Source organism: Halichoerus grypus, chromosome 15 (assembly GCF_964656455.1).
Source record: "Halichoerus grypus chromosome 15, mHalGry1.hap1.1, whole genome shotgun sequence".
NCBI lineage: Eukaryota > Metazoa > Chordata > Mammalia > Carnivora > Phocidae > Halichoerus > Halichoerus grypus.
In genome coordinates this window covers 39,722,266-39,750,050 of record NC_135726.1, presented here as the reverse complement: position 1 = coordinate 39,750,050, position 27,785 = coordinate 39,722,266, and the positions used below count along the sequence as shown (strand labels likewise).

The 27,785-nt window shown below is 57.2% G+C and overlaps 1 protein-coding gene across 2 annotated transcripts; it reads right to left on the bottom strand.

Moving 5' to 3' along the window:
- Positions 1-559: 559 nt before the first annotated feature.
- Positions 560-27,436, bottom strand: VSTM2B (V-set and transmembrane domain containing 2B). Of its 2 annotated transcripts, XM_036113520.2 has the most exons (6): positions 27,284-27,432; positions 26,271-26,894; positions 25,554-25,738; positions 24,595-24,624; positions 22,785-23,250; positions 560-1,202 (listed from the first exon to the last, which is right to left on the bottom strand). In XM_036113520.2, exons 2-6 carry the CDS (start codon positions 26,350-26,352, stop codon positions 1,114-1,116), a joined length of 852 nt encoding a protein of 283 aa, XP_035969413.1. In that variant the 5' UTR covers positions 26,353-26,894; positions 27,284-27,432; the 3' UTR covers positions 560-1,113. The 2 variants fall into 2 exon arrangements, with proteins under 2 accessions (XP_035969413.1, XP_035969414.1); XM_036113521.2 differs by lacking the exon at positions 24,595-24,624 and having other exon boundaries at positions 27,284-27,436.
- Between the last annotated feature and the right edge of the window lie 349 nt (positions 27,437-27,785).

Genomic DNA, 27,785 nt, shown 5'->3' with positions numbered 1-27,785 from the left:
AGACATGTGGCACCTACCCAGGCACATGTATTTCAGAGGCTCAAAGCTATCCCTCCATGCATATAGAAAGAACATGAGCTGCCCCACCTTCTCCCAGAACTCCCTTCTCAAACTAGCAGTGAATCCAGTAACAGCAAATACACCTGGATGTGAAATTGTCATCTCCACGTGGGCAAATGCATTGCACTACTATAAACCAAAAGGGGAAAAGTGGTTCCTGATTTAAATTACACTCTTCCCAGCGACCTTCTTTCCTTCTGAACCCAGGCTGGGGGCTCCTCTCGCTCCTGGCTCCGTGAGGTCCCCTGTGCCTCGTGGAGGCTGGGAAACACTCTTGTCTGCTCTGTGCAGCCTTGGCCAGGTTCCCTGGGCTGGCCTCCATGCTGGGCTGCATCCCGCCAAGTGTGCAGCTGGCTTCAAAGAACAGGAGGTCATGGCATTCGGGCTGTTCTAGGCTCCAGGGCTTAACATTCAGACATGTTTGCAGAAAGGTTATTTCAAAGTTGTTTTTTATTCAACTGTTATCAGCAATATACAATACAGTTTATAAACAAGTGTCTGACCTTGTTTCCAATCTTTATTTAAAAATAAATATTATTGACAGTGAATTTTAATTATGATAAGATGTATCTTTTTTTTAATCAAAATGTCTCAAAAGAAATAATTTACTTTAATAAAAAAAAGGAAAGCCCCCAAAGAAAAAAAGTAAATAAAAAATTCCTAAACACAATAATCTACTAAAAATATTTTGCTTTGTCAAAAAGGCTTTGACCCAACATTTTTACATAGTATCCTAAAGATAACTGCTCAACAGTTCGTGCAAAATGAAGACTTGGAGGAAAAGTTTAGAAAAGAAAAATACGTTGAAGTAGAGAAATCACCGATCCCATGCATACCGCATGGTCCAAATTCCATCTTATTTGGAAACTAGATGCATTATTTTAGGTGTTCTACATTTGTGTAACCTCCCCCAAAAATATGATTTATTTATTTTCCACGTGGACTTTGTCATGCTTCTCTCAGTCTCTCTGTGTCCATCTCTAGCTGCGGGCCTCACACCGGGTCCGGGCAGGCCGTGCGGGGCGGCTGAGGTGCGCAGGATGGCTGTGGCAGTCAGTGCCCCACCAGCAGGCGAAGGAACTTATGCAGAGCTAGCAGGAGCAGGGACAGGAGTGGGTCTGTGGCGGAGCTAGGGCCAATGCCTGCAGGGGACGAGAAAATGGGCACGGTGAACGCCTGATTCACGAGAACCTAGTGGCCACGAGCAGACCAGGGAGAAGCTCGGCACTCAGCTGATGCCTGGTGGTGCTTCCATACCACGATGGGGCATTTTGCTGTTTGTTATTTATAGACCGCACGTTTTAGGAGCCTACTCTGGTCAGACACAAGGTACCCCCCTGGCCTGAAGCTGGGTGTGCTAGATTGCACTTCTCAAGTCCACGTTGTTACTTTAGCTAAATCAAAAGACAATATGCTCCCCCACCACTCCCCTCAATGTATACTGAGACGTACCCTCTGCATTTAAGCCCCAGCTTCCCCCCTCCTCCAGGGAGACCCCACGATTGCACACGACTCCAACCCCTCCAACCCATGCCTGAACTGCACAGTTTAGTATTCACGAATGCTGTCTTAGGCGTCCTGATGTTTCTGGGTCTTCTTTCCATGTACTGTCAGTGGAGCCCTTGGGGTTAAAGTGGGGAGCTCGGAAATCACTGGTTGATGGAGGTGAGTGGGCTAGGTTCCTGGAAGAGCGACCCTTGCACTGTTCTAGTGGGAGGTCACTTCCATCTGCTTCTCCAGTGCTGCCATTAACTTGGGCCACTGGCCCACCACCGGAACGGTGCCGTGTGTCTTCACTCTGCCTTCCCTGGGCAGCCTGCCCTGGCTTCCTACCCGTCTGTCGTCAGGGCCTGCATCTCCTGGAAGGCCCCAGGCTTCCCCTGGAAGGTGGGATGCTCCAGGGGTCCCAAAAGGAGCCAGTGTAGATGTGCTGCCCAAACCCTGGGGACGTCAACTGCCAGCTTGCTTAGGGTCGGGCTGTGGGGATGTCAAGTTTTTAGCCCCACCCTGCTCACTTGCACCCTCTGGAGGCCTCTCTCCTCCCTTCACTCCAGCCAGCCCGCTGGGCTGAAGCTCTGCGCCAGGTTGGAGAGAGGCAGGAGGCCCTTCCCTGGGCCAAGAAGGTGGTACAGAGGCGTGGCCAAGCAGGTGGTAAAGAGGCGTGGCCAAGCAGCTGGTACAGAGGCCGTGGCCAAGCAGGTGGTACAGAGGCCGTGGCCAAGCAGCTGGTACAGAGGCCGTGGCCAAGCAGCTGGTACAGATGCATGGTTGAGCAGCTGGTACAGAGGCTGTGGCCGAGCAGCTGGTACAGAGGCCGTGGCCAAGCAGCTGGTACAGAGGCCGTGGCCAAGCAGCTGGTACAGATGCATGGTTGAGCAGCTGGTACAGAGGCCGTGGCCGAGCAGCTGGTACAGAGGCCGTGGCCAAGCAGCTGGTACAGAGGCCGTGGCCAAGCAGCTGGTACAGATGCATGGTCGAGCAGCTGGTACAGAGGCCGTGGCCGAGCAGCTGGTACAGAGGCCGTGGCCAAGCAGCTGGTACAGAGGCCGTGGCCAAGCAGCTGGTACAGATGCATGGTTGAGCAGCTGGTACAGAGGCCGTGGCCAAGCAGCTGGTACAGATGCATGGTTGAGCAGCTGGTACAGAGGCCGTGGCCAAGCAGCTGGTACAGATGCATGGTCGAGCAGCTGGTACAGAGGCCGTGGCCGAGCAGCTGGTACAGAGGCCGTGGCCAAGCAGCTGGTACAGATGCATGGTCGAGCAGCTGGTACAGAGGCCGTGGCCGAGCAGCTGGTACAGAGGCGTGGCCGAGCAGCTGGTACAGATGCGTGGCCGAGCAGGTGGTACAGAGGTGTGGCCGAGCAGCTGGTACAGAGGCTGTGGCCAAGCAGGTGGTACAGATGCGTGGCCAAGCAGCTGGTATGGAGGCCGTGGCCGAGCAGGTGGTATGGAGGCCGTGGCCGAGCAGGTGGTACGGAGGCCGTGGCCGAGCAGGTGGTACAGAGGCCGTGGCCGAGCAGGTGGTACAGATGCGTGGCCGAGCAGCTGGTACAGAGGCCGTAGCCAAGCAGGTGGTACGGAGGCCGTGGCCAAGCAGGTGGTATGGAGGGCGTGGCCAAGCAGCTGGTATAGAAGCTGTGGCCAAGCAGCTGGTACAGAGTCGTGGCCAAGCAGCTGGTACAGAGTCGTGGCCAAGCAGCTGGTACAGAGGCGTGGCCGAGCAGGTGGTACAGAGGCGTGGCCAAGCAGGTGGTACGGAGGCCGTGGCCAAGCAGGTGGTACGGAGGCGTGGCCAAGCAGGTGGTACGGAGGCCATGGCCAAGCAGGTGGTATGGAGGTGTGGCCAAGCAGGTGGTACAGAGGCGTGGCCAAGCAGGTGGTACGGAGGCCATGGCCAAGCAGGTGGTACAGAGGCGTGGCCAAGCAGGTGGTACAGAGGCGTGGCCAAGCAGGTGGTACGGAGGCGTGGCCAAGCAGGTGGTACGGAGCCATGGCCAAGCAGGTGGTACAGAGGCCGTGGCCAAGCAGGTGGTACAGAGGCCATGGCCAAGCAGGTGGCACGGAGGCGTGGCCAAGCAGGTGGTACAGAGGTGTGGCCAAGCAGGTGGTACGGAGGCCGTGGCCACCTCTACTTTGCTGCCCGCAGGAGCTGCAACCAGGCAGGCCGGGTTTCTGGCTTCCCTGACCAGGCAGGGCCTGAGCCCATGACCTGCCCCTCTCCAGCTGGAAGAGCCAGAAATCTTCTGTCCAAGGTGTTTCCCCCAGTCCCGAAGCCATCTTGCTCTGGCAGTCACTGTGTCCTGGGCCCGGTCTCCCTTTGTAGAAGGAGAGGGATGGATCGATGATCCAGGGGCCATCCCTGCTGCAGACTCCAGGATCCCATCTGCCCATTTTGGGAAACGGGCTGTGTTCAAACATCTGAATGGAAAGGGGGCAGAGGCCATCTGCGGTGCGCATCTCGCCCACCAGGACTTGTTTTCAAGCCCAGTCTGAGACCCCGCGGAGAAGCACTAAGACAGGACAAATCCAAGTGTGCTAACCGTCCTCTTCAGACACTAATCTTCCACACAGGCGTCACTGCTGCCTGTCCTTGCAGCCTGGCCAGGGCTGACGTGTGCAGCTGGCCATCCATCAGCGAGGAGGCCCAGGGTATGGGGGGCCCTCCAAAGACCCGGGTCCTCCTTTGCTGCTTTTCACTGTCACACATCGCTGGAAAGGAGGAGGGTAGGTGTGGAGACGGACGTGCTGATGGATGGCCAGGTGCCCGGGCTCAGGTGCACGGAAACTGGGGGTGTAGCTGGCAGAGCGCTGCCTCGTGGGCACCCGGGACTCGTGTGGCCAGACTGGGCCCATTGGCCTCCAGATCTCCTGGCTCTGATCTTTGTGCTCCTGCAAACTCTGACAGTCAGGCGGATGCAGGTGGGACAGAAGCAGGCGCGTGAGGCATTGGAAAGCAGATGGATGTGCGCAGCGGAACACAGACCTTCAAGGCACGCAGGGGCAGGAGAAATGGCAACTGGGCTCGTGGGCCAGGCAAGGTAAACGTGGCCCATGGAACCATGTGCCTAGGAGATGTGAGAAGGTTTAATTTTCCTCTAAATACTGCTGACTGGCCTTTGCCAGTGTCACACTATCACCTACTCCCACTGCAAAGTTTTAAGATTGCACAAGACTTTCTGAAGACCCTGGAGTAAAAGAATCAGCCTGCCACTCTATGCTGGGCCAGAGCGGGAGCAGCATGGGCTGCAGGGCTGAGATGGTGGCTCCCGGAGGCCAGTGCCCGGGCAGGGCAGACGCCAGGGTCTGTGCTGTCTCTGTTGCTGGATGTCTGTGGGGGGACAGCCAGGGTTTGGCTCCTGGGTGACATGTCATCTACTCCCTGGCCCAGGGGCACCATAGAGGGGGCCAAGGGAGGTGGTGTGGGGCAGTGGGCTGGCACCCGGGAGAGAGGCTTCCAAGCCAGCCTGTGTATGACCTGGGGCAACACCCTGTACTTCTCTGGGTCTTGTGCCACACTCCATGAAGTGGGGATGTGCGTATGCGTGGCTCCATACAGTTAACAGGTGCTTGGCACGTCTTACCAAGTTGGGGTCCAGATCAAGCAAGAGCATAGCGGTAGGTTGCAAAAATGGCCACGATCTCTTTCCCTCATCTCTGCGATCCCAGCATGCACACCCTATGGTAGTGCCCACCGACCCGGACTCTGGGCTTGGTCACATGACTTGCTTTGGCCAATGAATATTATCAAGTGTGAGGCAAGCAAAGGCTTGAAACGTGCTGTACACTGAGGCTTGCCCTTCCTCTGTGCCCCTTGGAGCCTGTGAACAGCCTGGGCCAGCCTGCTGCAGGACAAAAGCCATGAGATGTGCCAGCTAGGCCTGTCTAGTCCAATCAGCCCTCAGCCGAAAGGGCAACTGTCCACAAAAGCATGAGTGAGCCCAGATGAGACTGGCGGAGGGGCTGGCCCAACTGACCTGCAGGATCATGAGCTAAATGAATGGTTCTCACATTACACCAAACCCACCGAATTTTCGAGTGCCCTGTTACACAATCTTGTAAACAACAGTGCCTCAAACCCAGGCTGTTGCTTTGCAGATAGATCTTATCGAAAAGGGTGACATAACTACTTTTCTGAAAAGTGTTGGAGAAAAAAGAATGTGGGGGGTTGTCCTTCTCTCAAGAGGAAAATTTTCCAAGATAGAAGAAGCAGGGCAAATGATCTCCCCAGCCATTTCTCACAAGACAGATGGACATCCCTGGATCTTTGGTGGGAGAAGGACCTAGGGTTTGGAACGTCTTGCCAGTCTCTCACTGGATATCCAAACACACTGCTGGCTTCCCGAGGGAATCAGGGCAGACCGAGCAAGACTGACTTCCAGGCTGGCCCTGGAGGAAGAGGGCTCTTTCCACCAGAAGGGGGGGTTCAGGAGTCTGGCAGTCCAGCGTCTCCTCCCCAGGTGCCGACTCCTCGGAGGGACACTGATGGTGTGCTGTTGGGCCCCCTCAGCGGCTGCTGCCCCCGCCCCTGTCTTCACTTTCCCAGAGTGAGCCAGAACGGCCCACCGTTGTCTGGGGCTCACCTTGACCCTCCAGGGCAGGGCCGGCGGGTGCCTTTGGCTCAGCTGAGGTAGGATCTCCTGTGCTGGCCTCTTATTAGGGAGCGTGGAGGTGGCTGTGTTCCAGGGGGCACGAGGCTGCTGTGTCCACTGGATGCTAATGGTCTCTGTATCTATTTCCTCCCTTCCTAAGGAGTACCAGGAATGACACTGGATCACGCAGAAGTTTATTTGTCATGATTAAGCTGGAAAATCAGGCTGCTTCAAATCAGTCTGGAAAATCAGAGGTGAGGGAAGCCCTCTGATGGAATAGTGGTTGATTCATTCTTTAATTTAACTAGTATCACTGATTTGCTAATCATTCTTAAAGAAATCAAAGCTGCTTTTGCTCTGTGAATATTAACTTTTATCCTTGAGATGGTGAATGGGATAAGATGCCTGCTGGAGCCATTTAAGAGGCTCCCGAAGAACCCAGTGGGGGCACTGAGCCCCCATGGGCACAGCAAAGGCGCCAGCCAAGCAGCTTCTGACCGGGAAGTCCCACTTTTCCGTTGACATGACAATGGCAGAATGCCAAAAGCCCTGTCAGAAAACAGCATGGGATCTCTGAGGCCATCAGAGGCCTCGGGATAAAAGTGAGGGAGGTTTTGCTTGGGTCATCCCCTGGGACCCTTGCCCTGTCCACGCCGTCTGGAGGCTGAGCCCGTGAGTCAGGCTCCTGGTCGGGGAGGGCCTGCAGGGGAAGCAGCAGGACACGCCCACTCTGTCCTGGACTCCCACAGGCGTGGGAGCACGGAGGGGATGGCCCCCGCTCTGTGGGCATCAGGAGCACGGTGAGCTGCTCCCCGGCTGGCCAGTGGGGACGGCTAGCCAGGGCAGCCACTGTCCTCCCTCCACGTGCCCTGCAGGTCCTTCCCAGGTTCCCGGGCCCCGGGGGGACCCCTGCCCTGACGTGGTCTGTAGCACGTGCCGCACCAGCCACGCACAGGAGGGAGCTGCAGGCCTGCTGGCAGGCTGGTCCGGGTCAGGGCTTTGCAAACGATGCCCCTCAGAGTCCAGTGCTGCTCAGAGGCCGTTTTTGTTTTTGCGATAGAGTAAAAACTAAAATTTAGTTCAGGTTTGCAAAGAGTAAATATGATTCAGATACGTTTGAGACCTGGCTCTACCTACAAAAACAGCTAACAGGCTGGTCTGGCTCTCACGGGCGATGCTACGTTGGAGGTTCGCTGTGAGGGCTGACGGCACCGTGCTGGGCCTTCCCCGCTCCAGCGCGGCACTAGGATATTCACATGCTGACTACAGCTAGCCAGAGAACTAGTCCGGTCTCCACGGACAAGGCATTCCACCAGTGAGCTAGGGGATCCTAACGTCAGGGCTTGTGATGAGGGTCTTGAGGACAGTCCCCTCCTCTACGTCACCCAGAGCAAGGCCACATGAATCTGTTCTGCATTTCATGCTGTCGTAACACATCTTTTAAATATGGGCTTCTTGGCTAGAAAAGCTAGGAAGCCAAGTGAGTGCCCTGGACGAGCCCTTTCAGCGCTGATGTCCAGTGTGGGCCTTTCCCCCTTGGCTCTGCCTCAAAGTGAGAGAGGAGGGCTGGCCCCCACGAGGCAGCAATCTACGTGTGGCTGGTCTTTATGGGCTGGCCTCGACCTCCACGTAGCCATGGGACGGAGGGCTGTCTGGCTGCGGCAGCCGGGGATGGACTGGCCCTCACTCCTGTTCCCATCAGCGGCCCCGCTCCATCCCAGACCCACGGCAGAGGGCCAAGCCCCAGCTGAAGGAGAGGGCTCCCTCTTAGAGCGTCCCAGGGCCAGGGTGCAAGGGGTTTCTCCCTGGGTTTTTAGGGGCTTGTGGAGTCGAGCAGAGAGGGCATGAAGGAGCCACCCTGGCCACGGTGGAGACGCCTATGACCCGGAAGCACCAAGCCAGAGCTGCGGGCATTTGTCATGATGGGCCAGGGAGGGCTTCCAGTTACCTCCCCGGCCCTTCCCTCAGCCAGCCTCCCTCACCTCCACCACCCAGCCTGGCCCTCAGTGGCACCTGACTTTGCAGCCCCTGAACCAGCTCTGTGGCAGCCTCCAGGAGGCCTGGCCTTGGTACACCGTCGTGTGAAGACAGGGACTGGCCCTCCCCGCCCTGACACTCCCGACTTGCCCAGGGCCACCGGCACCCACGCCGCCGGGGCTCCCCACCTCCCCGCCTCCCCTGGACGCTGAGCCGAGCAGGCCAGGCAGCCTGGCCACAGCTGAGTGGGAAGATGCCACCTTGCAAGGAGGCTGCTTCCCTGGTTGGCGTTTTAATTAAAGCCTCTTCATGGATATTGATTCAAAGGGAGTAGCAAGGAAGAACCGGGCACCAACAGAAATGGACAGAATTAATTTCTGCCATAAAATTAATGCGTGCTGGTAACTAGGGCAAAAACTAGGCGCAACCGGTGCCGCTGGTCTTTAAAGGAAACAGATGTTTGGAAGGAAAGCCGAGTGGGGGATGAAGAGGAGCAGGAGAGCAGACGGAATGGGGGTCCCTTGGTCCCGTGGTGATGGCCCTGCTGCCTGGCCTGCCCGGGCCGGGTGGGAAGACAAGCTGTCCCGGCAGCCTCAGCGCCCAGGTAGTGGGAGGGGCCCAGGCACTCCCTGGGGCGAATGGGGGCAGGGGCGGGTGTGGGGCACTCGTTTTAGCCCTTGCTCACTGGGCCTTCTCTTCTGTGCCACGGCCCCTGTGACCTCCTAAAGCACCTTCCTGTCTCCATTACCACCCGTTGCTCGCCTCCTTCCTTCAGACACCCCTGGAGAACTCTCTCTGCGGTACAGAACCTTGATAGGTCCCCTCTGCTGTAGGAGAAAGAGCCACCGTCTCAGGGCCACAGCTGGGCTTCTCCGTGACACTGCCCGGCCCCCCGGCCAGCCGACCTGCTCTCCAGTCCACCGTTCCCTATGGGCACGTGCAGTGGACTCTGGGCTCACCCTGCAGCACCCCGTTTTCCTTTGTCTAGTTCTGACCTGTACCTCAAGCCTGGAACCAGCGCTACCTCCTCCAGGAAGCCCTCCCTGAGCACCCCGGCACAGAGGGCTTGGGACAAATGTCTGTGTTGTTCATGTAGCTCTTTGTCTCCCCGCTCCCACAAATGCCTTTCCTACAACATGTCCCGCCTCGGTGGAAGCCCAGGCAGCAGAGGACTGGCCTCAGACCTCCTCCTCTCCTCTGCCTCCAGCAAGCAGCCCTGCCCCCAGTGGGGAATGGCGATCTGACGTGGGAGCGGATGACCGACACTGGGGAGCGGATGGCCGGGAGCAGACCCAGCCAAGCCCAAGCACACAGAGGCAAGCACCTTCTGAAAGCCGACCGCAAAGCTGGCTAGCCCTCGTTGGGGCAGGCGCCGTGTGGGTGTGGTTCAGTGGATACAGTCCTCAAACCGGCAGGAGTTGCCAGTTTATCCCTGTTTTCCGGGAGGTGGGGGTTGAAGACTGAGATCCAGAGATGTGCAGGGAAGTACTCAAGGCCTAGGGTTGCCAGAGAAAATACAGGACACCAGCTCAGTTTGAATTTCAGGTAAACGATGAATAATTCTAAGTGCATGTATATCCCAAATACCACATGGGACCTACTTATACTAAAATGCTATCGTTTGTTTATCTGAAATTCAATTAACTGGGTGTCCTATATTTTCATTTGCTAAATCTGGCCCTACCAAGGCCACGCTAAGATAAATGGCAGAGCCCAGACTTACACCCAGTCTGGCTACTGTCCACACACCCACCCACTGCCCGTACCACGTCTCAGCACCTAAGAGCAGGAGCGCTCCTTCCCCCGATGCCCCGGCTTGACCCCAGCCCCAGGCTGCTTCTAAGGGAGACGGCGTGGGATGAGTTGTTTTTCTGTATTTTAACCTTCATAATGGCTTCTTAATGTGGCCAACTTTGTTGTGAACTCCTTTCCAGCTTCCTAGTTCTTTTGAAATGAGATCTTGCCCCAAATGATCTTTTAATGGTGTCACTTAATGAAAACGGTAAACTGGTCTTTCCGTGTGGTCAGGAGGCCGGTGTTGGCAGGGCCAGGGGTAGCCCTGACCACAGTGAGCATCAGGGTGCGCCCCGGGCAGAGGTGGTGGGGGCCTCCCTCAGAGCTGGGCCCAGGCCTCATGGGGGATCCCCCACTGCCCATCCAGATTCTCGGAGCTCTGAGGCTGCAGGGTGCTAACAGGCACATGATTCTGGGTTCTCAGTGCCAAGAGAATTCCCTCCTTTCACCCTCTCAGTGGCCTTAGGAGAAGAAGCCACTTTCCCCTCTCCCACGTGAGACCCAGAGAGGTTAAATGGCTGGTTAAAGTTGCAGAGCTGGTAGGCGGTACACGTACAGGAGTTAATCTCTAGTGACTCCCTGGTAGCTGTGAATGGAATCTAGGCTCCTTACCTGCTGGAGGCTCTCCCTGACCCCACTCAGAGATCCTTCTGCCTCACCTACTTCCACAGCGCTTCAGGAGCCCCCAGCTCCAGCAGACTGGGGTGCTGCATGGACGCCACTCATGCTGTCCCCTTTACTAGGCGGCCCTGCCCTGTCCCCTCTGGCTGCCCACAGTCCGCTCCCCTCCCCCAGCCCAGCCCAACCCAGAGGCCCTTACAAGGTGACCTCCAAGACGGTTCTCATTTCGTGTACGTCCCCATGCTGCACTGCTCCTGGCCCACCCTTGCCTGGTCCCCTGACCCTCCCTCTCAGCATATCCACTCTCCTGGCAGGGCGGCAATGTTCCTGACTCCCCACATCCACTAACCCCAATCAGCCAGGCACCTGCCCTTTCCAAATGCGAAGTACACATCACACCGCTAGCCCCCCAGGGGCTCTATCCCAGCTTGAAGGTCTAACTCCTCACCTGGCCCCACCCCAGACCACCTTGCTTCACACCTGCCTTCCAGCCCCATCAGCTTCCACACTGCTCACCCTGGACCTGCCTTTTCACCTAACTGGCTCCTCTGCGCCCCCAGGTCTCCCTCAGACGCTGCATCCGCCCTGACTCCAGCTGGAGGCTCCCTGCATCCTACAGACCTGAGAGCAAGTTCTGATTCTTCCCAGCTGCGCTTGGGTGGCCGTGAGAGGTTTTACCTTTTTTTTTTTATTTTTTTTTAAAGATTTTATTTATTTATTTGACAGAGAGAGAGACAGCTAGAGAGGGAACACAAGCAGGGGGAGTGGGAGAGGGAGAAGCAGGCTTCCCGCTGAGCAGGGAGCCTGATGCGGGGCTCGATCCCAGGACCCTGGGATCATGACCTGAGCCGAAGGCAGACGCTTAACGACTGAGCCACCCAGGCGCCCCGAGAGGTTTTACCTTTTGACTCCTGTCTCCCAGCACCCTGTCCGCACCTTGCAATGCTCATAAAATATTTGTTGAATTAATGAATGGAAGTCTTTCTTAGTCTAAGCACCCATGATGCACCAGACATCCACCAGATGCTTCATATTCGGAATCTCATTTTTCATCTTCAAACACAAGCTGGTGCTGGAGGTCGGTCGCTATCACACTGATCTGACCTTTCAACTGCCCAAGTGTACACACATCTCTTTGTCCAACTTTTCCTTAAACTAATTTCACCATCTCACATTCATTTGCCCTCTATTCTAATTTCTTTATTAAAATTTTTTTTGTTCTATTACGTTACATGCAGCTTTGTAAGCCACTTCAAATTCTTCCCTTGAAGGTGGCATATATATATATGTAATTTGTATATGCTATATAACTTGTGTATTTTTGTATGATATATATATGTAAATATCTGGACTATATCAGTTGCTTTTTAAATCTTCTAAAGCAGTAGAACCCCCTTTTTAAGCTAATTGCTGCATGGAACCCTGATATTTCAAATCGTTAGAAAAACCAGACAGCTCTGTTGAAGCTGGGGCTAGGGCTGGGGCTCAGGGTTCCAAAGAACATAGTTTGGGAACCATTCACCAGCGGCTCTCCAGGACCCTGTCCAGGTCTGAAACACACAGACCTGAGGATGCTGGGGTGCTAGTGTGCCTATTACACAGATATGGAATGGAGGAGCTGCCAGGGCTTCAAATGAGTCCTTGCCCCTCTTCAGGGCATCCTAGCCCCATCTAAATCCCTCATGTCCCCTCCATAGCCTTCGTGTCCCTTGAAACAGAGTGTGCCCCAGGTCCCCCAGGTCAGGCAAACGTCGGGCACTCGATACCCACTCCGTGAAGGCTGTTCAGTGTGGGTGCAGGCCTCAGCCTCCTTGGCCGGCTCAGTGGAGTGGGGCCTGGCCACGGAGAGAGGCCGGAGGGCCAGCGAAGAAGGGCTGGATGTCCGCTGAGCCCAGCACCACCAGGTCACAGCAGCAAACCTTTCCTCTAGGTTCTGCCTTGACCGTGCCCAGATATTTCTTTCTGTTTCACACTGAGGACTTTTCTTTAGAAATACAATTTAACTGAAAAGGTTAACACATTTTAATTGCCCAGGGATAGTGCTCTGAAAATTCTATAACATGTGCTCATTAAATAAAATTAGCACAGAGGAGCTGCCCAGGATATGTCACGCATTAAAATATGACTCTGTAGACTAGAATGCATTACGAATTATTGCCGTGTGTATTTTTTGTTACATTAGTCTTTAATGCGAATACACTTATTCATCTGCCCACCTGGAGATTTGACTTTTTAGATGCTTGAAAAAATGTATCCCCATTAACTTTTACACGGACAATAATCATCAAGTCTTGGTCAGGCTGCATTCACCAGAGTGCCCAGTGTCCAGCAGATGGAAAGGTCCCCCACTCCCGTCCTTCACCAGGGAGTGATGGTGGTGTCTTCTAAAGGCTGAGGTGTCAGGGGAGCTGGAGCAGGCTGGGGGCTAGCTGTGTCCACTTGCCCCAGCCATTCTTACTGTGGCCTGGGGACTGCAGACAGAAACAAGGGCTCGGAGGAATTCTGGGCCAAGTCAGTTTGTGCCATGCCACCTCCTATGACCTTTCTGCTGGAAGATATGGACTGAGTATGCAGTGTTAGGTATGGGTAATGCCAACCCTGGGCATGTCTGCAACCCCAACCCCATTCATTCTGTAAGATCCAACATGTATCCCACAGGTACCCATCTTCCCATTCCTGTTTCATCCATGTATCCATTCATCCTTCCTTCTACCCCCATTCACCCACCCATTCACCCATTCACATTCTTCCTTCCACCCATCCTCACCTCCACTCATCCTTCCATCCTCCCACACTTCCACTCATCCTTCCATCCACCCACACCTCCACTCATCCTTCTATCCATCCTCACCTCCACTCATCTCTCCATCCATCCTCACCTCCACTCATCCTTCCATCCACCTACACATCCACTCATCCTTCTATCCATCCTCACCTCCACCCATCCTTCCATGCATCCACACTTCCACTCATCCTTCCATCCATCCTCACATCTGCTCATCCTTCCATCAACCCACACCTCCACTCATCCTTCCATCCATCCTCACTTCCACTCATCCTTCCATCCATCCACACTTCCACTCATCCTTCCATCCATCCACACCTCCACTCATCCTTCTATCCATCCACACTTCCACTCATCCTTCTATCCATCCTCACATCCACTCATCCTTCCATCCATTCATCCACACGTCCATTTGTCCTTCCATCTGTCCACCCATCCACACATCCACTAGTCCTTCCTTCCACTCATCCCCTACCTTCTCATCCATACATTCACATCCTTCCCTTCAGTCAGCCACCAGCTTGTTTTTCCACCCATCCACCAATCCCACCACCTATCTATCTAAACAGGTAGTCTAAGACCCATCATCTCTCAGCTGGATCACTGTCTCTAAAGTGTTTTCTCCACATCCACTCTGTCGCCACCTCTCCAACCTCCACACTGCAGCCAGAGTGTCAGTTCCAAAAATATCATGCCCTATCACCCACTTGCTCCCCATGCTGTTGCCCTTAGGACAAAGCCAAAACTCCCATTTCTATCATAAGGCCTTATGGAGTCTGAGCTCCGAACTACTCTTTACTTAAATTTCCCTCTGTTCCCTTTCTTGTTTTGCTGTCCCAACCATAGTAATTTTTTGTCAGACCTTTGTATTCCCCTGTTCCCTCCGGCCACAGGATCTTTGCACATGCTGTCCCCTCTTCCTGGAAGCCCTACCTACTCACCTTATCCTCTCTCTTTACTCTTAACCATCTTTCAGATTATGGCTCAAGTGTCACTCCCTCAGGGACCCTTCCCTGACTGAATCAAGTCCCTCTATTTTTAGCTCCTGTAGCCCCATGGGTCTCTCATTTAGAGTAACCAGCCATGGCTGCAAATTTCCACTTGCCATGTGACTATTTGATCAATGTCTGTTTCTCCCTCTGTCAGACTCTGAGGACCTTGCATGTGTCCTCAATGCCTAACACAGTTCCTGTAAATAAAAGATGTTCAATGGACATTCATTGAATTAATGAGTGAATGAATGAATGAACTAGTGCCAGACCCAATGAACATGGAGTAGGGAGGATAAAGACCAGAGAGAAAGAACTGGGCCTGCCTCCCTGGGGCATCAGCCTGGATGGGCTCAACCAGGCCCTGACTCCATGACAGGGAAGGAAGCGTTGGGAGCCCTGAGAGCAGTGGAGGCCTTCTGGGTGCTCGGAGTGGATGAGACCGCTTTGGCTACAGGGTCAACAAAGCTTTCCTCCCTTCTGTAAAGTGATCTCTACTGGTCCCACCTTTTCTGAGACCTTCTTGTGCCCCTCCCCGCCCCAAGCTGAGCCCTGAATTCATTCTCAGAGTACTTCTTGCTTGGTCTGACCACCACTATGAGACTGTGAGCTCCTTCCTGAGGTAGGGGCTGGGTTTACCTGATGCTCTGGGCAGCCCCCTGCCCCTTGGCTCTGGCCAGACCAGACATAGTTGGCCAAGAGCCCCAGCTCAGAATGAGCCACGACATGATGTCAGCTCTCCCTCCTTCCAGTTTATTAAAGATCCTTCATCTGGGCCAAGTGGCATTTCTGTGAGAATCAACTGTAATAAAAGTTGCTGTAAGGGGACTCACATTGTAGCTGGGCTTTCCTGGCTAAAGAAAACGGACTTCCTCCTAAGGAGAGCTGATTGGCAGGGGGCCAGGGATAAGCAGAGTGAAGGGCTCTCTGTCTTTGGCGACAGCCATTAAGAGTGGGTGGGCCTCCTTTTGGGTGAGCCTGCGTGGGCTCTCTGTGCTGGGTAGGAGGCAGGCTCCCATGGGGCAGGGAGGGGTGTGGCTGGGCAAGAGGGGCCTTGGCCTTCTGGCCCTGCAAGCAGTCCGCTCAGGTTCCCAGCATCTCCCCATGGTGGTCTTTGTCCTACCTTCTCCCCACTGGTCCTTGGGGGCCAAGCAACACCTTTATTGGTAGTCATCAGGCTCAGTGAGCCACAGCGAGGGCATCTGGATAGAGTGTGAACAAGAGAAGCAGCGGCAGGTGCTTGTGTGGAAGAGCCAGTGCAGGCCCAAGCCTGCGACAGTGGCCCCAAGCCCCATCACTCCACAGGTGCCTCCCTGCGGTTCTATCTCGAGCGGTAAGAGTACCAGAAAGGGAGACGTGGGGCACCTCCTCCCTAGTCCAGGCCTGCTCTGGAGGCTCTTGGGCTACTTGACTGTCACCGAGGGGGCTGTTCCTTCTGCTCCCTTCTCCCGTGGAGGGACCCTTGTCTAGGGCTGCAAACACCAGGCTCTCCTCAGAATTTGGCCTTCCAGCCACCAAAGGGCCCGCCTCCTCCCAGCACTATGGCCTCCCTGCCGACAGCAGCCTACAGGCAGGTGTGCACGCGTGGTGGTGTGGCTTCAGGGTGGAACGCGAGAAGCCATGGGGAGCTTGTCCTTGCTCGCCAAGGAGCTCCTAACTCATTGAAAACGGCCACAGCCAGGCCAGGATGAGGACGTGGTGTCTTCCCCATTTCCTACCCTCCCCCCAGAAAAGGCACTGAAAGAAAAAGGACAAAAATAGCAACCCACTGAAGGCAATCTGAAGGCACTTTGCAATCTGAAGGCACTTTCTGTTCTGAGCTCCTCAGCTTCCTTCCATCACCTTTAGCTCCATGACACTCATAGCATGTGCAGAGGGAGAAATGTCGCTGAGTGAGGGCTCAGATCGGAGCACCATGAAATGATCCTGGACAGTCAATGTCGTTCGCCCAAGTAATGCAGATAACAAGAGCCAGCATCTACCGAGAGTTTTCTAGGTGCCAGGCCCTGTGCTAAGCTCAGCTCTTGCTGTGGATTATCTCCGCTGATTCTGGCACGGTTACGGGCACCATTCAGATGAGAACAAATGTGCAAGTCACACATGGGGCGCATGGATCAGGATTCGAATCCAAGCAGTTGGACTCATGCGGAAAATGGGAAGCTTACAGAGGTTAAGGAGGATAAGGCACAGGCTGTGATATCTCGGTGGTCCGGGCTCTGTAGGCAGGGCCCAGAAATGGGGAGAGTGTGGCGGCACCCAACCCTGGCTTGCTTATGAGCCATCTTGCTGAACAGTAAGGAACATTCGAAATGTCAGGAGGAAACATGAAATGTCTGGGAAAGGTGGCGAGGAAAACTTCTTCCTGAATTGTTCTTGGCCTCTTTCGGGGTTGTGCTTTGTCTCTTCCACCATAATGGGCAGCTCCCGAGAGAAGTGACCAGGCCACGTCCCCTGGGCTCGCCCTTACTGGGCGCCAGGTGTCCAGCGGGGTGCACTCAGGCAGCGCCCTGTTTATAGTTGGCCTCCGCAGACATCAGGGGTCTGTTCCTCAGGGCAGCCCTTCTGGCCAGGTGGTCGCTTCTGAGCTGGACAGAGCAGAGCTCCCAGGGGTGGCTAGCTGGGTGGGATGACAGGTGGGGAAAAAGCTTTTGAAATGTCCACTTTGGCTCTATCTTGTACAGACAGAGGCCCCCCAAACATTCCGCTTGAATCAGAAACACCAGAAGTTAGTCCGCAGTAGCTTTGATGTTTCAGTCCAGGGAGTGGTAATGTGGAACACAACAACCTATAATTTCCAGAAACAGCCTCCCCTGGGACTGCCAACTGGCCTGCCTCTCCAGGGCCATCTCATGGAGGGCACAGGTCTCACACTCTCACCGGCTGCTGAGGGGCCCCTCCCATAGCCACTTGCATGCCTAGCTGCTCGATAGCAGCTAAACCCAGAGGAGGCCGAATTGGTTAAGTCATCTTAGTATTTATAGCACACCATCCCCAAGAGCAGCAAGGCCATGACAAGCAGCCTAATTTCCCCAGAAGCCCTACCGCAGGGCTTCAAGGAACAAGTAGGGATCAGCAGTTACAGGGGCCGGGCCTGTTTGCTGGTCATCCTAAACTTTCCTGCAGCCCTTACATGAGACAAAGGGAAGCTTCTCACGCTTCAGATAGGAGTTTCTGAGAGATGCCTGGTAACAGTCAGCAAAGAAAGGGGGCATAGAAAAGATAATACTTTTTTTTCCTCCTGTGCTGCAAAGGTGTGTTCAAACCAAGCCAGCATCTCCCATAAAGCTCAGGGGTTTAGACCACAGCCAAGCCCTTGCCTCTGTCCACATGGGGCAGAACTAATCAATATCGTATTACAAAAGCACTTGACCTCATTTATCCCCACAGATGCTTGGGGAATCCTTAATATTCAGAGCTTTAAAAATGTACGCCTGGCGTATTTAATGAGAAGCTCCTTGGTGGGTTTGGCTCCCAGTGACATTTAGAAAGGCCAGCTCTCCGCTTTTCTCGTGGGAGCTGCCACCCCAGCTGAGGAAGGGGTCTGCACCCTGGGGAGGGGACTGTGTGATGAAGGGAGGCAGGAGGAGTTATGCAGAACAGCGAAAAGGAGGGAAACCTGTGATATGTGTGTGGCCCATAATCAGTGCTCAGTAAAAGACAAGTATAATCTATCATCATTGCAATCCACAGGGTAGCTGTTTTGTCCTTAATTTGGGGTCTCCCTTATGCGGAGAGAATGGCCACGCCTTGAGCTGGCTAACCACTCAGTGGTGGACGAAGGTTGTTCCATCTGGTGTGACTTTCTCAATTCACGTGGCACAAGATGGGGAGGGAGGCAAGGCCTCCAGCAGCTTTCCCAGGACTGACTTACGCAGGAGGACAAAGCCCCAGGTGCCTCTTCATGTCAGAAATTGCACACTGCCTATAGGAAGCCTCCTCCGATTGCCTTAGCTGGATGAGGGCTACCCCCTCTTGGGACTCCCACTGACACAGACAGCTTTGTGGTGGAGATCCATGGGCGCCCCTGACACTCTTGAGCTGGGTCCACGGCTGCCATCGCCGGTTCGTGCTCATGGCAGTCACGTGACTGGCCAATGAGGAGGGGGACGCCATGCAGCCAATACTCACACACGTTTGCTGCTGTCAGGGATGATGCAGGCGTCTCTCACCAGCTGTGAGGCTCAGCCGTTTTCTTTATGAAATCCTTTAATTTTCTCTTTTAGGATGCTCAGGGAGCCTCACCCTCTCTTCTCTGGGACAAATTTTGCCAGATTTATTTTCTCTTTAATTATGATCTTCGTGTCACATCAGAGCTTGAGGGAAGAGTGGATTGTTTATTGAAGGCAATTGTTTTGGGGGTCCTCATGGGTCCGGGGAGACTGGGAACACCAGGTGACTGTCACCTGGCCCTGCTAGCCTAGGTGGAGACCTTCCCAGCTCCGTGGACACTCTCCCAGGTCACACTGGCACCGCTTCCACCAGCTTGGGGGCACCCACCTGGGGCGGGGGCTGAGAGTGAGTGTCTTCACCTTGTCCACAGCCCCCTTCAGGCATGGTTGACGGTTGCCATGGCGACACCCAAGGATGCTCCCCCCTGTGGCTCCCAGCAGTAAGAGGCTCTTGAAAGCCGGCACACCCATGGCCTTGACTGTCTCTCTCTCATTAGTAATTGAAATATTGAGAGCCAGATCCCCGTGTGAGCCCCAGGCGGCAGTTTGCCACATCAGCCGGCTCTCTGTAGGGGCCAGGGCGCCTCTCCTTGGGGCCGGAGCCTTGAGGCTAATTAGAGGTTCACATGCCACAGATCTGATCCCCAGGTCCCTGCAGAGGGGAACCTCTTGCCAACACACAAGCCATTCAGTTGCAAACTGTATTCTTCTGAGGCTGCACTTGGCATCACTGCGGCGCCGGCGCCTTTCCTGATTAGAAGGGTTTGTCTGGAAGATACTCTGTTTTGTTTTCTTTCTCTCTCTCTCTTTTTTCTAGAAATGGCAATCAGCAACAAAGTGATCATAAAAAATAGGTCAGCGTTCAGATTAATTAGGAGCCAGATTTACGAGAACGTGGCTAAGAAGGGGCCTGGTCTCCTGCACCAGCTCCGCTGTGCTAATCCAGCCCATGTTCTTTTTAATCACAAATATCAAAATGTCTCTTGACAAATGAGACATGAAATGAATGAGTTTTTGCACATAAACTTTTAGTGCAAATGTGTATTTGGCTGTGTGGGGCACCTAGGGGCACAGGAAGGGTTTTCTGGCCTGGCTGGGCAGTAGCTAAAGGGTAGAGATTCAAGTCGGTACCCCCCTGGCCCCCCGCCCCTTTCCTGGCATTACCAAAGTAGCTTGCTGCCTTATCAGCCCTGATGGGAGCCCACCTGACTGTGTTTTCTGGAGGGAAATGCGCACTACAAGCCATTCCATGGGAGGGCAGAGGAGCCCCCAGCCTGGGCTGCTGCCCTGATCTATGTCGGCATTAAAATGCTGCCTTGTGGCTGGCAAGTGCCCAAGGCCCCACCTGCTGGGAGGTCCTGGGCACTAAGCCATCAGAACTGAACTGACATGAGGACCTCTAGATCTTCCAGAAAGGGCACTGTTTGTGCCACCCTCCACAGAGGGGTCCCTGTTGTGGGGATGAGTTACCCTGGAGCCCTTTGTGGCCAGCCCAGAGACTGGATATCTGACCAGCCATGCCAGGCACAGTCAGATCAGCCTTGGTTGGGCTCAGGGTGTCAAGGTTCTAGCCAGGAGGAGAGGGAGATTCGAGCAGGAATGAGCTTGTGGCCTTGGTCTCATTAATACCTTTTGTGAACACTACCAAGTTCATTCTCAAAGATCTCTTTCATATGATGCTTCCTTGATCAAAGCCTTTTATGGTTCCCGTTGGATCCACTTGGCATTCAAGGCCCTCAGCAGCTTGGCCTCCAAATGCCAACCACTCATCTTTATCTCCCCAATCCCCCCTTCTCTGGCCAGAGCAGGTAATGGTCACGGTGATGATAATGAACATTTACACAGAAATTTCCACACTGAGCTCCCTCTGAGGTCAGGGATTCCCATTTTTACAGATGAGGACATACTTTCAGAGATGTTAGGCCACTTGCTTAAGTCATATAGCCAATAAGTACTGGAAGCACAACTCACATCCGGCCCTGCCTTCTGAATCCTCTGCTTGGCCACTCTACTCATGGTCTATGGAACATCCCAGAGGAATGTTCCAGCCTGAGACACTTGCTGGGGCCCAAGGGCATGGAGCAGGGTTTTTTTTTCACCAATCCAATTAAGCAATCGCTCTACAAGTCAATAAACACTTTTCCAGTACACCTGTGAGCTAGACGGAGACGGCTAACTCCCCCCAAGATTTATGCTCCCCTTGTGCTGAGAAGAGATGAGACATGAGGTCGGAAAGCAGCTGCCTAGCTGAGGGCTACGTTTTCCAGCCTGCCTCGCATCTTTGTTGCACCATGTGACTGAGTTCTGACCGAAAGGTGAGGGTAGAAATAATCTTTACTACCTGCAGGCCTGGGTCTTAAACCCTTGCCTTGCCCTTGTCTACACCAGCTTTCCTCTGAGAGAATTCACCCCTACGAAAATGATTTCAGTGGCCATTCTCCGTCTCCCAAGAACGATGCAAACTTAGAACCATTCCAGATGTACAAGAGAGAAGTCAATTCATGATATACAATGTATGCCTTAGAGCACTAGGCTTGCTTTTCTCAGGGAACTGGATTGAGAAGGGCTGCTTCCGCTCACTCTGGTCTGCTGGCTGTATGTTAATGCCCGGAGTGACCATGGAAGCCACTTGTTGAAGATGGGAGAGCGTATGTCAGCCTGGGTGCCTGAATGAGTTTGCGGAACAGAACTCCCCCTCCCCCGCCCCACCCCTCCCCCACTCCGGAGCAGCATGAGATGTGAACCAGAAATAATACATCTGAACTGTGTTAACCACTGGCATTTCCGGGTTTATTTGTCACAGCAGCTAGCGTCACCTGACACTCATACAGGGGATAGAAAATTCCAAGTCAGGTGGGGAAGGCCTGGGCTGTTTGGGGAGAGGCTCTCCACAGGTCTCAGCTCGCCCACCTTCTCCCACAGCCTGGGGGAAAGTCTTGTGGGGGGCTGTGTGGAGCCTAAGACCCAGCCAGACCCAGAAGCCTGAGCGGCACAGAGAGGCCCCCAAAGGGCGGTGGAGCTGAATGAGAAACAACTGAACCGACACGAAGACAGACGGGTAGGGTCTCAACTGTCGGAAGGCTTCAGAACCAGCCAGGGAGACAGGCTGGGATGCCTGTCACCTCCGATTCAGCAGGAGAGCCCAGGAGCCTGCATCCTTAACAAGCTCTATGCTGGTGGTGAGTGGCCTGCACTTTGAGAAGCACTAGCCTAGGGCATGGCAGCCTGCTCCATCCTACAGGGACATTTATATGCCACTGTCAAGGAACCCAGCCGTCTGGTGCTGCAAAGCCAGGAGAGACGCTCTCTCTGGGACTGTGCACCAAACAAGTCTGGGGGTGGGGTTCAGAGAGGGAGTCACTGGCTTAAAATCAGACACAGGGAGAGATGGCTGGAATTGGGCCCATCTCTGAACCCCACCTTTGAGTGGGCAGAGGGAGTGGGGTATGCCTTGGGGAGGGACACTCCCTGCAGTAGGCCTTTCTACCCTCCATAAACCCCCACTACTGCCAAGCAGCCCCTCCAGCCCCAGAGCTGCCTGCCCTGGCAGTCAGTCTGTTTTCCTTTCTGCTCTCTGACTCCCCTCTCCCGGCCCCCCTTCCATCTCCCCCAGCCCTTTCAGCTCCCTAGGAAAGCAGGTCTTAACCTCTGGGTGCCCTCCTAGCAATGACAAGGCTCTATCCTCACTCTCCCATTCCCCAAGAGGGCCCAAAGGGGACTATTTATAGCAGAGCCTGTGCCTAGGCCCAATCGGGACTTAGCCAAAGAGAGCAGAGGCTACACAGCCAGGCCTACCCACCCACGCAGCCTTGGACAAAGTCTGTCTGTTTGATCAGTCAGTCAATCAGCATCCAGACGCTCACTGCCTGAGTTGTAACCACCTCCTCCCACTCCCGGGGCTAATGTCCTACGGGCTGGAGGAGAAAAGAGTCCAGTTCTCCAAACTCAAGAGAGGGCTCCCCACACTGCAGCCGCCGGTGTACCGGGAGATCGGGCAGGGCGGCCCCCACCCCCTTCATAAATACACGTCTTGAATGCTTCTGAGCGACCAGCAATAAACAGCAAACAGCAGGAAGCGCGCGAGCCCAAATGAGGCTGCGGAAGACTTGGCCCAAGCGCACCCAAGTGAACTACCAACCACCAGGCAAACGCAAAAGTCAGAGCGGGGCCGCCCCTGTGGCCGGACCACGCCCCCGCCCCCGCCCCGCCCCGCCCCGGCCTCGGCCGCGTCCGCAGCCCGGTCCGCAGCCGGGTCCGCAGCCCCCGCGCAAGCGCGCCCCCTCTCGGCACCCGCCCTTACCTGAGCCGTGCCTCTGGCGAAGAAGGACCGCCTGGCCCAGTGGCGGCGACGCTGACGAAGCAGCGGCCGCGGCCGCGACGGTGGTGGTGGCTGCGTGGGCCGCGGAGGCGGCTGCCGCCTCGGAGACTCCGGGACCTGGGGCGGCGGGGGGGCTCCCCGGAGCCGGGCTTTTGTCGGAGGTGGCGCGGCCCGCGGCGCCGGTGGCAACCACGTTGTTGGCGTTGGCGGCGCTGGCCGGGCCGTGGCGACGCGGACCGCTGCTCTGAATGTGGGACACGGCCTCGGCGGCCTGCATGTTGGGCGGCGCAAAGCGCGAGAGCACGCGCAGCAGCGCCTGGGCCTTGTGCTCCTGCGTGTCGTCGGCGCTGTAGTCGGACACGCGGCATTCGTACACGCCCTCATCCTGCCGCCGCACGGCCGACAGCCGCAGTCGGTGCGAGATGTCATTGCCCTGGACGCGCACGGTCTGCAAGAGAGCGGGGGCCGGGGTCAGAGGCCCGGGGGCGCGGGCCTGCGCTCTCTGCCCGCGCGGTGCAGCCGCGCCCACCTCTGCCTTTGCGCCCTCATGCCGCAGCACCCCAACACCTCTCGGACGCAGGTTGGCCCCTGGCGACTCAGTTTTTCTTTCATTCCGTGTCTCCCCAGCGGCATGGGGCTCCCAACCCTGATTGGACCCTGGATGGCCCTACCCACTGCGTCCCCGTCATCTCAAGTGAATGCATCATGTTGCATCCCCTGGCCAAGCTATGCTTCTGTCCATCAGACCTGCAGAACCTAACCCTCCTTCCTTCCTTCTGCACCTTGCAGAAATCCAGGCGCGGCCTCCCGTCGCTAACCACCGGCGTCTTTGCCGCCCGGCCTTAAGCCCAGCCCTCCACATCTACTCCCACCAACGTTCCTTTACTCTGGAATCCGGAGGGCCTGGGTAGTGCCTGAAGGACAGCCACTCTGCTCGCAAGAGTACACATAAATACCTGCCCCCCAGCCCTTCACAGCCAACCCTCCGCCCTCCCGCGGGGGCAGGCCATGCTGACGCTGCTGCTGGGCTCCCTGGGCTCAGCTACTTCTGAGTCCGCCTCAGCCTGAAGCTCCCTACAAGCGCGCCTCCCCGGCGGCCTGGAGGACACGCTGGCACGCCACCGCTTTGGGGCCCTCACCTCGGAACCGCGCGCACGATGAGGCCCCAGGGGTCTCCAGGCCCTGATATCTCCACGCTCCAGCTAGGAGAACTTGGGCGCATCTCCTCCTTGAGTTACAGATCCCAAGACCCCGGTCCCTCGCAGCCCCGCCAACCCCCACCCCACACCTTCCCCCACGACGAGCCCACAGAACCCGGCACCGGGACCCAAAATCCAGGCGGAGGAGAGGGCTGCGGTGGAGGGCGCCACCTGGGCGCTCCGGTGTGTGTGTGTCGCGCGGGGTGGGTGGGCGGGGAGGCCCACCAGTTGGCGAACGGGTCACGGCCAGCGTGAGGAGCAGCGCGCTCCAGTTGCTGGGAGACAAACCAGCAGAGGAGACGCAAGCCGATGCGCAGGGGCCTGAACGCGCCGGCCCGACGAAGGAGTTTTACAGGTGAGCGCCGCACGGAAGAAGGAGATTCAGGCCTGGGACCCTTGATTTACACAAAAGCGAACCCGATTCCGCTAGCGGCGACAGATGGCGCCCCAACATGCTAAGCAGCCGACGACGCAAGGCTGCGAGCACGGCCCTACATCGCGCGGCCGCTGAGCCTTTCTAAAAAGGAGGAAAATGTGGGGCGCGAAGCGGCCAGAAGGGGTCTCCCGCGGCCCGCGCTGGGCTCCACACTTACGCTGATTTTAGTTGCATCCTTATTTGTTACCTAAAATGCAAAGAGGGAGAGAGACACATTAGGCTCTCGGCCTTCAGGCTCCGGGAACTGCGATGCGCCTCTGGCAAGGGGACTCTGCGGGCGGGCTAGGACTCGAAACCTCTCGGGATGTGGCCCGGCTGAAGTCGCAAAGGACATTAGGATTTCCTGGAGTTTTACCCGGAAGGAAGCAGGGCTTGGAGCTAGCATGGTGCCTGGCCAAGGAGGGGCTGCCCTAGCACACTGCCGGCCACGAGGAAAGGCTGGATTGCCACCAGGGTGGGAAGAAAGGCTCGTCTCCCTCACCCGGAGCATCCTCATTCCCTGCTGTGTTTCTCTAAACCCCGTGGAAAGCTGGATGGAGGGGCCGGTGTATCTGGACAGGACGCACAGGGAGACGTGAGCAGTAACTCTGGGTGGGACCCTGGGTAGAGGGTAGGTGTGTATGTATGTGTGTTAGAGTGTATGGGAGAGACTGGTTTAGGAGGCAGACAGACAGTGGGGGCCTTCCCTCCGATCTTATGGGGGTTGGAGGTGCACTGCGGGCCTCTGGAACCCAGCCCAGAGGAGCTTAACTCCTTGGCCCTGTGCCCTGGGGACCTCGGAGTAGCAGAAGGCAGGGAAAGCCTGGCCCTACTAAGTGGTCTCCCTTGACCACCCAGCACCCATCTGACTCTGGGGCCGGCAGCCAGCAAGCAAGAGCAGACGAACTGGATGAGGTGTTGCTTTGTAGGGGCCAGGCGGCAGTCCCGGAGGTTTTAAGGGAAAGAAGAAGGGGAGGGATTACCAGGATTTGTGCTGCTGTTGAAGATGCTGTGGGAATGGGGACTGTGGGAGATGGGCTGCTCCACAGGGCGGCGCCCTGCCTTCCTTGCCCGGCTTACCCCAGCCGCCCCGGCCTGAGCCCGGTGAGCGCCGGCGCCGCGTGGGCGGCGGGTTACCTTGCTCCGGGCGCCGGGCACGCTGAGCGCCAGCTCGTGCAGCAGCTCCCGGGGCGGCTCCTTGAGGTACCACCACTGAATCTCCAGCGAATACGAGGTGGCTCCGCTAGCCCGGAATGCGCAGGGCATTTCGATGTCGTCTCCCTCCCGTACTGTCACATCTTTGGGGACTTCGGTAAATGTAGCTGGGGGCGGGGAAGAGAGAGGCGTGACCAACTTTGGGGCGGGGGCCTGGGGCAACCCTAGGCAAGACGGGGCGTCCCCGGCTCAATGGCCTTGTACTTGCCAGCCCAGAGCCACAAGCGTGGCTCAGGCGCTAGCAAAGTTCGATCGAACAGCTGCCCGGCCCCAGCAGAGACCGGCTACCGCTGCAGGCTGCTTCCCTCCGGATCGGGCGGGGCAGCAGGGGCGGCTTAGGCTTCTACCCCGCGCCCAGCCGCACTGCCAGAGCCAGGCTGGGGCGCGCCAACTGCCGCGCCCCGAAAGCCGCCTCTCCGCCGGAGCACCTGTCCGGCTTCAAATGCCGCGGCGGCGACCCTTCGCTTCTCTCCTCCCCCTACCCCTCTGGGCCTGGGCTGCACACCGGGATTGCTGGAGACCGTGAAGCCTTCCCCTTCTCTTCCTCCTCCGGCTCCTTGGCGACAGGGACAGGCTGGCTCTGGCGGCCCCGGCAAGGACCCCCCGAGCCCCCCGCGGCAGCAAAGTTCCCGCGCTCACCGTCGGCCACGAAGAGCAGCAGGGCGTGCAGCAGCAGCGGCGGCAGGTATCCGAGGGCGCCGAGCCGGTTCCGCTGTTCCATCTCCCGCGGGGGGCGCGGCGGCGGCGGGGGCCCGGGCGCGGAGAGGCAGCGGTGGCGGCAGCGTGGGCTCGGATCCGGCTCGGGCTCCGGCTAGGACGCCTCCGAGCCTGCCATGGCCCCGCGCGGCGCCCCCTCCCCCGGCCGCCGGCGGCCGCCAATCAGCCCCGCTGCCTCGCCGGCTTGCCCGGCGCGGCTCCGGCGGGGGGCGCTGCGCGGGGGGCGCAGGATGCGAGGTCCCGCCGGGACGCTACTGCTGATCTGTCCGTGCTTCCCTCTCTCGGGCCGTCCACAAGATGATGGGGTATCTCAATTCAGTCTCTGCCCGGCCCGGCCGGGCAGAGGCTGGGCCGCCCCGGGACCCATCCCTGGCCAAGGGAGTGCGCGCCTCAGAGCCGCGAGCTTCTGCCTCCCGGTCTCCTTCTGGTTTGGCTCCCGAATGCCACCTCCTCCGGCTCCCGCCGAGCTCTCCCGCCACCGCCCCCGCTGGTCCCTCCGCGGCTCTTTACGCAAGGCGAGTGGGCGCTCAGCTGCGGCGCGCAGCCCTGGCGTCCGACCCAGTGCAGCGCGGGGAGAGCGGGTCCGGCGTGGCGGACCCAGAGCCGGAGCGAGGCGGGGAGAGGGGGAGGGGAAGGAGAGAGGGAGGGGGCGGTCAGTGGCTGGGCGCGGAGCCGCCTCCACCGCTGCACCACCCCCGCCCTCCCCTCCCCTTCCACAGCCGGCACCGCCCCCGCCCCGGAGCGCCCCCCCCCCCCCGCGGGGGTCCCTTGGAGGGACCACAGTCTCTGTGGTTGGAGCACAGCCCCGCCCGCACCCGCTTTGGCTGGGGGTCCTCCTACCCAAACTCTCCCTGGCTTCTTCCCAATCTTCCTCGCCCGAGAGGGCCGCTTATCCCTGCACCCCTCTCCGCAGACCCCCGCCCTCAACTCCTTACCCCAGTTTGGGCAAAGAGCTGCACCGCTCTTTGTCCCAGGCCCAGGCCATGGCTGGTGGGTGGGCGCCGGGGGCCGGGGAGAAGGGCGGAGCGCTGTGCTGGGCTGGGGACGAGGCCGGGTGACGGAGGCGACGCCGGGAGTCTGCAGTGTGCGAGCTAGAAGTGAGCGCAGAGCGCCCGGCGAGCAGGTGCCTGTGGCGCGGAGAGCGCACGAGCGAGCCAGCAAGCAGCGGCCGTGAGTGACGGCAGAGGCGGCGGGGGTGGGGTGGGTGGGGAGCGCCCAGCACGACTCAGGGCTCGGGAGGTTTCCGAGCGGGGGTGGGGTTCCTGCACCTCAGTCGTTGGCCCCTGCGTCCCCACTCGTTCCTCGCCGGCCGCGGCCCTCTCTTTACCGGGTGCAAGGCGGGGGGATCCCCAGGCGGCGAGAGGTCGGGTCCACGGCCGCTTTCCGGAGCCCATCCCCCGCCCCTGCATCCCCCGAATCCCTGAATCTCTCCCAGCC